The sequence below is a fragment of the Ascaphus truei genome, chromosome 1, assembly GCF_040206685.1.
Source record: "Ascaphus truei isolate aAscTru1 chromosome 1, aAscTru1.hap1, whole genome shotgun sequence".
NCBI classification, from domain to species: domain Eukaryota; kingdom Metazoa; phylum Chordata; class Amphibia; order Anura; family Ascaphidae; genus Ascaphus; species Ascaphus truei.
The window spans coordinates 353,331,382-353,343,722 of record NC_134483.1 but is presented as its reverse complement, the minus strand read 5'-3'; the positions used below and the strand labels follow the sequence as shown (position 1 = coordinate 353,343,722).

Sequence of the window (12,341 nt, the reverse complement as noted above, 5' to 3'; positions counted from 1 at the left end):
GGCCTACACTATCCTGGAAATTCTGGGGAACAGATTTGGACTGTTCCGACAATCTCAAATTAGAAGTCTTAAAAAAAGAGTGTTCTCCAAGTTCAGCAGAGAAGGTAAACATACTCAGTGAATTGTGTGGTCTATTTAATACGGCATCAACATTTCTACTTATTCTAATGCATACTGTAGCTCTCTGAGGCATTACTATGCCAAGCCTTTATTGACAGTTGATAATCTGTGACATATCCACTACAGTATATTGTTATTAACTCGCAGCAAACTTGTCTTACAAAACACGCCTGAAGTCATTGTTCATTGCTGTTATGCTTCTGTTAGTACTGTAGTCTTAAAAAAAATGTGTGACCTCCAAGTTCAGCAGAGAAGTTAAACACACACGGAATTGCTGCATCCACATTAGATAGCCTTGTATATGTATAGCAGGTGGTCTTTATTTTAAAGGATTAATACAATCATTGTTGATATACATACTGAAGTGCCTCAGAAAGTTACATTTATACTATGGAAATGTAACTGCTGCTTTGCATGTGTAATTTTAAAAACATGAATCTTATTTTTCCAAAATCCCAACTAGATGGGATTATATTCGCACTGACACGTGATCTGTGAAGTGCAGCTCACACAGCAGCAGAGGCTATCTTTCTCTACATTGTGTACACCCATATCTGTGTGACACTCAACCCTAGTTATCCTTAAATAACCCCAGAGTAAGGACTGTGTGCATGCCAGCGATAATCATAACAAAATAAATACTCTCCCATTACTGAGCTGTGTTTTATTCCATTGCCCGCCCCCCCTCTCCCCTCCTGCTCTAAAAGTCTTTAGAAAGTACTTTAAAGCAGTAACAGTAACTAATCAGTGTTCCATTTTGCAAACTACAGGCTGCTTGTCTAAAATTCATATCACTGGTGGCATAGCTGCATTATATTCTGTATTACATTCTGCACGTTTGTGCACAGTGCTAGTCTGACATTATGCTTCTATTCTCACTGGAACATGTTACACATCTAAAAATGTAAACTGGACAATCGCACTGTATTATAAATGCACTGTGTTCTATATTGTTCGAATTCTTTAACAGTCCTCCTCTCATTCCTTCTTTCTTTATCGGTGTCCCACCCACCTCCACATACATGCTGTCCCTGTATATCAAGGGTACTCAATCTCGGTCCTCAAGGGCTACTAGCAGGACAGGTTTTCAGGATTTCTCTAATTAATACATACAGTAAAGGGGTAATTCTATTTTGCCCAAACTGGCTGTTTAAGCTGTCCGGATTAAAATCCCCACAGATTTCAATAGGGATTTGTGGACGAAAACGTCCCAAGTAGTGACTACAAACAAAAAAAGAATTACAGTACTCCGTTAACAATTTAAAGTCGCTGTTTATCCTTATTATGCGTGTTAGAAAAATCTTAAATAAAGTGTGTCCTCCAAGTTCAGCAGGAAAGGTAAATATACACAGTATATCTATTTAATACTGCATCAACATTTCTACTTCTAATACTGTATATAACTCTTTGAGGCAGTACTGCAAACCTACTTTTATGATAAGTCAGCTCTAATAGATGAATATAAGGTAGATGAAGTTTGCTTGTCCCATGTAGAGTGGGCCGAGAATTGATAGGTACCCAGCTGCTTGGAAATGAATTAGAAACAGAATAACATAAGAGAAGAATACTGTATTGGGTGAATTCCGTCTGGTGAGTTAATTCTGCTAGGGCTGCCACTCCCACAGTCTCGACATGGATGCATTCTTGGGCTATCATTTCTGAATAAATTACAAATCCAATGCAGGACTCAGCTTGAATAATGTCTTTGAGAATGAGAAGGTTGAATCCACATTAGATAGCCTGGCTTGAGGAAGCTAGCCGTTATCTTAAAGAATCAATGTAAATCTTGTTGATAGACGAGAGAAGTGCCCCAGAGAGTTAGTTTTATACTATGAACGTTTAACTGCTGCTTGGCATGTGTAATAACAAATAAATGGATTTTATATTTTCCAAATAAGCTGGGTTATTATTAGGATTGGCACTTGAGCTGTAAAATTCTGCTCACGCTAGAGCAAATGCTGTCTTTCTCTACACCCATATCTGTGGGGTCATTTAAGGATACTGTCACAGAGTAAGACCAGCGTGCCTGTGATATTCATAACAAAATACATTCTCCTCCTAACCCTCCCTTTTCCTGAATTCCTCTTTTCACGCCTGAACTTCATAGTAAGTTGGCAGGATGCTGCACACTGTACAAAAAGACCTCTTCTTCCCATGTGTATGTTTATAACTTTCCCTTTCATGCAGCTTTGATATGAGATCCTTTTGTACTGGATTCTGACTTTTAAATACTTTTCTGTTGTGCATTTAAGAAATACCCATGTCTTACGGCAGGGGTGCGCAAACTCTTTACGTCGCATCTCTCCCGTTCGCCGTTTTACCTGCTCTCCGGCATCTCCTCATCTCTGCGCTGGCACAGCATCATGTGACGTGGCGATGCCGCATTGTCATGGCGATGCGTCGTCGCTGTGAGAAGATGCAGGATGAGAAGCCGGGGATAGTAAGAGGCAGTTACAGTGGCGCCACGCTCTCCCTCGGCAATCAGTTTAAATGTTGTGGGGAGGAGTGTGGGGCCTCTGTAAGCAACAGGGTCGGTTCGGTGCCCCCCCTGTTTGCGCACCCCTATTTTAGGGGTTTAAGATAAACCTGGAATACTCATAATTGCAGAAGTGCTACATTTGTTGCAAGACAAGAGAGTCTACGTACAAACAGTTTCTTTCAAACGTGTGTTGCGTCAACACTTTCAGCACTAACCTGTATGACAAATGCTATATATGCCTCATGTTTTTACAAACGGATCACTCTTTTGACAAAGGCCTGACGGGCTGAAACGCGTCAAGAGGATCCGTTTGCACTTTGTTCTATTAAAGTTCATGTTTCACTGATCAGCCTTCTCTGAAGCTTTATTCCACGGCTGTGCGGCGTACTGACCTCTCTAGGGAGGATTTCTAGTGTTCCGGTGCCTGCTGCCTGCACGCCGGGCTGTGTATGGTGCATCTGTGTCTCCCCGCTGCGTCCGGAAGTACCGGCACTGCCGCCGGTCAGGTGACCACCCACCGCGTCCGAGCGGGTGCAGGGTTGGCGGCGGAAGAAAGTGCTGGCAACGTGAGAAGATCTTCCCATTATTCCAGCAAGAGACATCGCGGACAGAGGGACACACAGCATTGTTCATGCAGGAAGACAGACGGGCCACTTCATCACGTCCCCCAGTGCAACTGTAAGTTATCTCCCTTCAAGTCTTTCTCCAACTTCATTGTGCTTACAGCTAGCCAGTTGTAGAGAATTTCTTATATTTCAACATACATTGGGGGATAGTGGCATCTTTCAATCAGATTTATTGTTTAAACACCATTTCACAGCTGCAGCTACATTTTCTGAGCGCCTGGTGGGTTAACTGGCTGTTTACCCGTGTTCACACATGTATGACAAATGACATAACGTGAGTCGTTCATTATGTGACTATATTGATAGGACTCATGAATTATTATATGAAATTATTTTTGATGCATCCCTCATTTTGAAAACCTAATTTATATAATTTAAATGAAAACAGAATTGTGTATTTTTAATTTATAACTAGTGTTAGTAAATATCAATTATGAGTGTAATATTAATTGTAATAGCCATACTGTGAAAATAAAACATTGTGTTAATCTATATAATGAAACAATTTTGCTGTGTCACATAGTTTTTTGGTTGTTGATACAGTACATAGCAACTTCATTCTGCGTTAACACTACTGTATTAACAGTCTTTTTAATTTTTACGCCAAGTTGAACTTCATGGATAATTTTGAGCAGCCCATTTCTGTGCAACAAAACTAATGGAAATCATCATTTTTTATGCAGCTGGTACAGATGGAAAAAATTGAGGTTAGTGCACCACATTAGTACATACAGCAGGTGAGCACAAGTGCAATTGAACTTGAGTTTGATATGTGCGTCTGCGCCAATTTTGCGACGTTCATTACATAGGCTCACAAATATTTTATTGTCATAGCATCGCAGCCGTCCACTCTATAGCAATCTAGCATTATGTGTGTATAGTGGCTCTCCACTAAAAGGATATACACTGGCGACACACTTTATTCGAGCTCGGCTAGTCCCACGAATTCGGGTATACCCGGGTGTATTGAGGTTTGTGACTGTTTTCTGCCCGAGTATATTGGGTTATTTTCTAGGCAGGGATTGAAGCATTTTATTCCCCCTGGCTGCAATACTGCACAGTATATATATATATACTGCATTACAATTCATGAATTTATGCCATCTGGTAGACACGCGAAGCATTGCAGCCTATTAAATCCTAATCATTATCATTTAACAAATCAGCCGCCCATCAGCCAGGCATGAACCCAGGCTGGGAAGGCAAATGCAACGGGGCTTGTCAGAGGTGAGGAGCGGCGCATTCCAGGTATCTGCCAGGTACATACCGGGTATTTGCTCGAATAAAGTGTGTCGGTGCAGTATAACTGCCTGGGTGCAACCCAAACAGAAATAGCAAACAAATGTTTCCGGCACTCAAAATGAAAAGCATGAGTAAGTGGATCAGCCAAAAAAGAATTTAATGTTACATGTAGGATGCACACATAGGTCAAACAATGACCAAAGTAATCAAAATGTACTCAGTCAGGGAGAGAAACAAGGAAGGGAGGGAATGAAAGGAAGGGAAAGAGGGAGAGGAAAAGGGAGGGTAAAAAAGTCCAGGGCAAGGGGGCAACGTTTCGGGGTATAAAAACCCCTTCTTCAGGCCCGTTAACCCCGAAACGTTGCTTCCCTTGCCCTGGACTTTCCCCCCTCCATCCCCCTGTTTCCTCTGCCTCTTTCCCTTCCTTTCATTCCCTCCCTGCCTTGTTTCTCTCCCTGACTGAGTATATTTTGATTACTTTTGTCATTGTTTGACCTATGTGTGCATCCTACATGTAACATTAAATTCTTTTTTGGCTGATCCACTTACTCATGCTTTTCATTTTGAGTGCCGGGAACATTTGTTTGCTATTTAGGTTATTTGGGAGGAAGTAGGGTCCTCCCGGTTCCCGTGTGCACCAACTTATTTGTTTTTCCCTCATATATATATTATGAGTGCTGTCTAGTATACTTTTCTACCAAATAGAAATAATGATAAAAACAGATGTTGTGAAAGCAGTAATAGGTTATGCAAAAGGTTTATTCCTGCTTTCCCATATCTGTTTATGTATATATGTATGTATATCAGGCACCCATAGGACTTATAAAAAATGGTAAACATTTCGGTTTAAGCTAGAACTTTTTCATTTGTTGATCCGGAACGTTGACCGTTTAATAAACCCTTCAATAAACCCTTTTTTTGATAAATCCGGTGGGACTAGACAAAAGAGAAATATGGAGCAGCTGCACTCTGGAACCCCAGAAGTAGCAAATGTTGGAAAAATATAAAGAGCTTTATTAGGACATACTGTATACAAAAAGTGAGCTAAACCAGTTGATGGGCAGCACCACTGTCAAAGCATACTTTAGTGCTCCCCTTCTGAGATGTGTACTTGAACCTCTCCATAACTATTTGATTTCTGTTATCAATATTAAACTGATACAGAAATGTATGTGTTATGACAAATAATATATACAGATGTAGCAGACATTATTACCCACTGTTAACGTACATAATAACACGTTAGTTAAGAAACACGTCTTATCTCCTTAACCATTGTTTTCAATAGCACTACTGTTAAATAACACGACAGCATTAATGTAACACACTGCGGTAACAGGCGGAACACCGTCTGCTACATCCGTAATTAAAAAAAAGCTATCATCCAATTATGTGTGTTGTTAAAGCTTTTAGTACCATTTATCCGAGTGAAGCAGAAATATCCCAGTCACCTTTTTATAACGTTATTATGCTTGTATGTTCTGCTCTTCGGACATCTACTTTTGTAAAACAATACTTTCATCTTTGTTTCACATTGCTAATAACCACACAAATGATATTTTCCTGCAATCAAGGACAACGTTACTACATTTGTGTTTGCCTCTTCATCACTGTTGTAGACCAGTTACTGAGCATTAGATAATTAGGTTGTCATATAAACAGGTTGCGCAAGAGATATTCATGTCCTGCAGGGATTATAATCTAAATGGAAGAATAACAAAATAAAACTGAGCCTGAAACATAAAAAAGGTAAGATGAAAACTGAACTAGTTTTATTTAAATTATATTTTTTCCCCTACTTACTGCCACATTGAAATCTAAGTATAGATCTTCATCCTGTTTTACTATGTTTACATTACTTTAACTATAAGCAGAGTTTATCCACAATACAACTACAATAAATATAAAGACATTTCTGTATTATCACAACGGGCAGAAACTTGATTAGTGTTTTTTGCATCATGTACAGTATAGTAATGAAACACTATAATTACTAGAAAACATATCTACTGTAAGAAGCTTAAAACATAGATTACACAGCATATCATTTGTGCATCAGATTCAGTACCTTCAAATGCCTGTTTTTCAAAACGTTTGATAAGAAAATGTTACAATACTCTGGAATTGTGAATTTTTCTCCCAAATCATACTAAATTGGTCCATTCTTTAGACGAACAATTTTGCAAAGATTTGTTTGTTTCAACAAGCGAGAGGGAGATTTGAATATTTACATTAGCTTATTTCCTACGTGTTTTGGGTATGTACACAGGTACTTATCCTCATCATGTAAATGATTGTTTTGGGAAGAATGCAATTCAATAGGTACAATACTAATTAGGCCTTATACCTCTTTTCTTTGCACTGCATTAAAATTATAGGAAAAGGCTCGTAATTTATTCCTATGTTCTCTTTAATCACAGTTAAGTACAGCATTTTACATATATAATTGAAATAACATGTCAATAGGACAAATATTTAGACACACAAAACATTTGCACACAAAGTTTCATCTACATTTTTAACGTGCATCACCGATATTTAACTGCACAGAATGTTGATTTGTGCAGTAAATATAAATCTGCAAGAAATAAATATTAAAATACTTGACTTACTTTTCCAACGGTTGACATTTCTGTTTTTTTTTTTCAGTTGGACAGCTTTGCCAAACTGTAGAAAAGACTGCCAATTCTTTCTGCTTTCTGAGTGAAGCAGCTACAGTATATATAGGGACCCAATCCTTTGATGGCTACACCCCTAAAGCAGGCGATGCTTAGAAGTAACAAAACAAATGCCGGTACCAGTCAATCAACAAACACCTTTAGCTAACATATTCTATGCCAAAAAATATACACCAACAGTACATTATGTGAGCTGAAAGAGTCTTAGCTGTACCATGATTTTAGCAAAGTCATTTTGTTTACTAAAAGAATACAAGGTTTAAACAGGGTTACCACCTTTTTTCTTACTAATTGCTATAACAAATGTATGCCACCTCTGTTTTAGAGTTTATTTTTTCTCTACTTTGGAATAGTAAATATAGCAATTCCTAATAAAATCTATATAATACAAACCAGGGAACCTGTTCTGCATTTGTGTTGTGACTGACCTGTAAATCTATACTGACTATTCAGATGTTTCTACCAGATATGCAAGTGTATCTGTTGACTATTAAAACAACAGTAACAATGTAATATCTTTATTATGCTTATAATGCAGATTTTACATTTACGTTTTAACAAACGCATTTTAGTGCAAGTAGTGGAAGTAATTACAATACTATCCTAATGCTACTGTATTCATAATGTTATCACAGCCTCAACATTAACAGTATAGATGGGTTTTCCCTGCAAAATCCGTTCCTCGGTGTAAAATCGGTAGATGGATTTTCCCAACTTCAATCTGTACACATCATTTAAAATCCCCCTATGTGGCTCAGTTGTGCGGTTTTAAATTACACACCCAGTGGGATTAACGAAAATCCATTGCACGGATTATGTTTAGTTGGAATCTGCTGTTGTAAATTAAGAAAAAGTGCTAACGGTTTAATCCACTGTTGAAATTAAAAAAAAAAACGTCGGCAGATTAATCCGTTGCTAAAAATTACACCTGGAACTACAGCATGCCACGTAAAACTGCCACACCCTCTTATCTGCACAACGATTTGTGCGAGAGAGTATGGGACAGGGCTGGCTGCAGAGGCAGGGGGAGAGAGACAGAGAAACTCACACACAGTACAACACAGGACAGTGTGATTATTCTACATTGTCATTTTTTAATAAATACTATGCTATGAGGTTTGCACTCTATTTATAATTTTATCTGTAATACTGGTTTAGATTTTTTATAATCTCATTAAAAAGAAATTCTGCACATAAAACCATTGATTGTCACTGTGGATAACTAAGCCCTTTCAATGGGAGGCTTAGAAGGCCTCATTAGCAATACATAGTCAGGTATTATAAAACAAAATACATTAACAATATTAAAATACATTACTATTCCCCCTTCATTACCTTAGCGGCTAACCTTTAAGGTAATTAAATGGTTAACCTCTCCCACAATCCACCACCCCCAGGATGGCCTAGCCACCCACCCCAGGGCAACTACCCCCATCACCCACCCTCTCTACACAAAAATTCAGAATTACACTCACAGCGTTACATCAACTCATGGTGAGTATTCACTATTCTTTAGACTGTGACTTGATTATTAACCGGGAGTGTTAATTGTATTGTATTGTATGTCTTTATTTATATAGCACCATTAATGTACATAGCGCATCACAGTAGTAATACATGTGGTAATCGAATAAATAACAGATAATATAAATAACAGATCATGGGAATAAGTGCTATAGACATAAACATAACATTAAGGAAGAGGAGTCCCTGCCCCGAGGAGCTTACAATCTAATTGGTAGGTAGGGAGAACGTACAGAGACAGTAGGAGGGAGTTCTGGTAAGTGGAATATATATATATATATACATAAATTAGTATATGTGATACATAGATTGGCTTACTATAGATATATCATACTCCTGTACTGGTGACAATTGATACAGAAATATTCAGGTGATATAACTATTTTACAGATGTAGGGGATGGCTTGTTTATCAAATGATTAAACTGACATCTAGGGAAGCGCTTGGTGATTGTGACTGATTTTATATTACAATGTCCCTCTCTGTCCCTTGTATGTTTAGGATTATTGTCTTGTTGCATGACCCTTTTTCACTTCAGCTTCAGCTCACGAACAGATGGCCTGGCTTTCTCCTCTAGAATCTTCTTATACAGTACAATGCAAGAATTGCCATTTCCATTATGGCAAGCCGTCTATGTACTGAGGCAGCAAAGCAGCTCCTTACCATCATACTCCTACCACCATGCTTGACGGTTGGGATGAGGTTCTTTTGTTCGAACACAATGTTTGGTTTTCAACAAACATAACATTTCTCATTGAGGCCAAAATGTTCTACCTTTGACTAGTTTGTCCAGAAAACATTGTTCCAGAGGTCTTGTGAATCACTAATGTACTCTTTGGCGAACTTCAGCCGGGCAGCAGTGTACTTTTAAGAGAACAGTGATTTCCTCCTGGCTATCCTTCCATAAACACCATTCTTGGTCAGTCTTTTTCTGATAGTTGAGTCATGAACATTCATATTAGACAATGTGAGAGTGGTTTGCAAATCCTTGGATGTTATTCTAGGGTTCTTTGTGATTTCCTGGATGATTTGCCGATTTCTTCTTGGAAAGATTTTGGTAGGACGACTGCTCTTGGTTAGAGTAACTGGTGTTGAACTTTCTCCATTGTACACGATATGCCTGACAGTGGATTGGTGGAGCTCCAAACCCTTAGAAATTGTTTTGTAACCCTTTAAAAACTGATGAGCATCAAAAACTGTTTTTCTGAGGTCCTCAAAGATGTATTATCATCGTGGGATGACATGTTTCCACACACCTGTATGGTGAAGACCAAACTCACAAAGTTTCGGATCTTTATATATCGTGGGGCCTCCAAAAAATCACACCTGAATATCTAACTTATTATTTAAACAGCTGATTCTAATTATCCCCTTTAATTTAGCTGATAAAACCAGGGTTTCACTTACTTTTGCAGATACCCTGACTCTTAATTACTCATTGTCTAATTCATACATCATTTTGTTTCAAAAGACATGGACTTGGGTAATATAAACCCACGGTAGAAGCAGTTGGCGAAACGTACATCAGGGTGGTTTGTTCCAGAGATCACGTCATATCCCCTATGCGGGCAGACGTACTTGTGTTCTGGGCTGACACTGCAAAAATCTTCTCTGATTTTGAATACATCTATGACTTCCTGGTTGGCTAAAAATGAACACGGGCGATTTTTCACTCTATGGCCTCGGGCCGCGCTGATTCGCGCTCCTGCTCTGCTTCGCCTGCTCAAAACTGGAGCTTTTTTGTGTCCTGGCAGACGAGGCAGTGAGCGCGCTTTGGGGACGGGGCGGAGGCGGGGCGAAAGCATGTCGGAGGCGGAACAGAGGCATGGCGGGAGGCGGGGCTAGTCCCTCCCATTGGATGTGAGCAGTCACGTGACCGCTCCTCCGCTCCCCTGAGCGGCAAATTTTAAACTTGCTTGTCTGCTCAAAATATCTGAGCCTCCGCACGCATGCGGAAGCGGCTGCTAAAGCCGCGCTGATGACAGATGCAGGGGGTAAGTGCATCTGCTCAGCGCGGCTCAGCACAGCCTACTCTACTATGTCCCAGGCCTAACTGTCGGGACTATTCAGACTATGCCTCATGTATGGTGATCATACATGTACAGTAGATACCTACAGTATTGCAATTTTTTTTGCTTTTTGGCTCACTAAGCCACCTGTCCATTTCACTTTAATCAGTTGTGATCATTCATGCTATGCCAGGATGTATGATGACTGCATATGAACAGCATATATTTTTTGTTGATTATTCTTTGCTTATCTGTTTATGAAACAAACTTCCGTCTTAAACTGATATTAAGGGGGCTATGCACTAAGCTCCGATAAGTCACTTTTAGACCACAAAGTGCTCTTCGATCGTGATTTTTGGCTCAACCCGATGCACTAAGCTACGCAAACAGGCACTTTGCGGTCTAAAAATGACTTTTTTCAGGATTGTTTTCTAAGTCCAACTTTGCTCGATCGCAACCCTGTTTGCGTGAAATTCTGCCCTTGAGCGGGATGCACTAAATAACACAACCTTAGCAAACGCGAAAGTTGCGTTGATCAAAACACGCCAGGTCAGAGTAGACGCAAAGAAATCTTGACTTAGTAAAAATTCTTGCTTTTTATTTTTGCATGCGCAAAACCCATAGAACAGGCCGGCGGGTGTCCCCGGCTGACCCCGTGGGGGTCCCGACGGAGCCCGGGGGTCGCGTGGGTGTTCCCGGCTGACCCCGCGGGTGTTCGGGGGTCCCCGGCTCACCAAGCGGGGGTCCCCACGGGAGTGCGGGGGTCCCTGCGGGAGTCCGGGGGTCCCCGCGGCCATCCCAGGTCCCCGCAGGAGTCCCGGGGTACCCGCGGGCCTGCGGTACCAATGTTGCACCTCCAAAAATAAGAAACAACAATTATAACTAAATACACCCCCCTAACACATACCATACAGTAATGGGCAAAATTACTATTATCCAAATATGGATAATAATGCATTTGCCCATTTTAAATACATATAACATTCAATAAATACAGTCAAAACATATTACACTTACCTTTTACAGGCACCCACGATGAAGGCCGTCTTCATCCTCATCTTCATTCTGCCCATGCCCCTATGGTGCTGCAAAACATGCACAACAATTACAATAGCCAATGTAATGTCCCCTAAACCCTTAATCACCATAGCGGTTATTAACCGCTGCAATCATTAAGGGGTTAACCCACACTCACCCACCACTCGGGAGGCCTACATACCCCGCCCACACTAACCCCCCACCCCATGAGGCCTAACCACCCTCACCCACTACCCACAAGGGAGGCCTACCCACATACCCTTGGGGCCAATACACCCTCCCCCACCCCCCATTACCCACAATAAAAACAATACACTGCCCCACAATAAACATCATTCTATTTATTAAATACATAACCCACCCCCTGTGCCCCCCCCATAAATACATGATTTATTCTTTTACATACAGGGTTCATACCCCAGCCCCACGCGAGTCCCCGGCGGGCTGGCGGGTCACCTGACAGACCTACAGGGTACCAGAACTTGTTTCACACAGGTTCTGGAGGCCCGTTGTGGGTCCCACCAAGCACCATGGCCCATAGGTGGTCTCCTTGGGTCACCGTGGGCCACAATTGGGTCCCCACGGTAGGCCCGCGGATGTCTGGGAGCCCCGGGTCAGACCCACA

At 40.6% G+C, this 12,341-nt stretch overlaps 1 protein-coding gene across 1 annotated transcript in view; it reads right to left on the bottom strand.

The window, feature by feature from the left end:
• LOC142499702 (alcohol dehydrogenase 1-like) overlaps positions 1 to 7,221 on the bottom strand; it is a 25,083-nt gene extending 17,862 nt beyond the window's left edge. Inside the window, exon 1 of the mRNA XM_075609478.1 lies at positions 7,080 to 7,221. Within this exon, the coding sequence (XP_075465593.1) occupies positions 7,080 to 7,097 (18 nt within the window). The 5' untranslated portion in view covers positions 7,098 to 7,221. The remainder of the gene's footprint in view (positions 1 to 7,079) is intronic.
• Between the last annotated feature and the right edge of the window lie 5,120 nt (positions 7,222 to 12,341).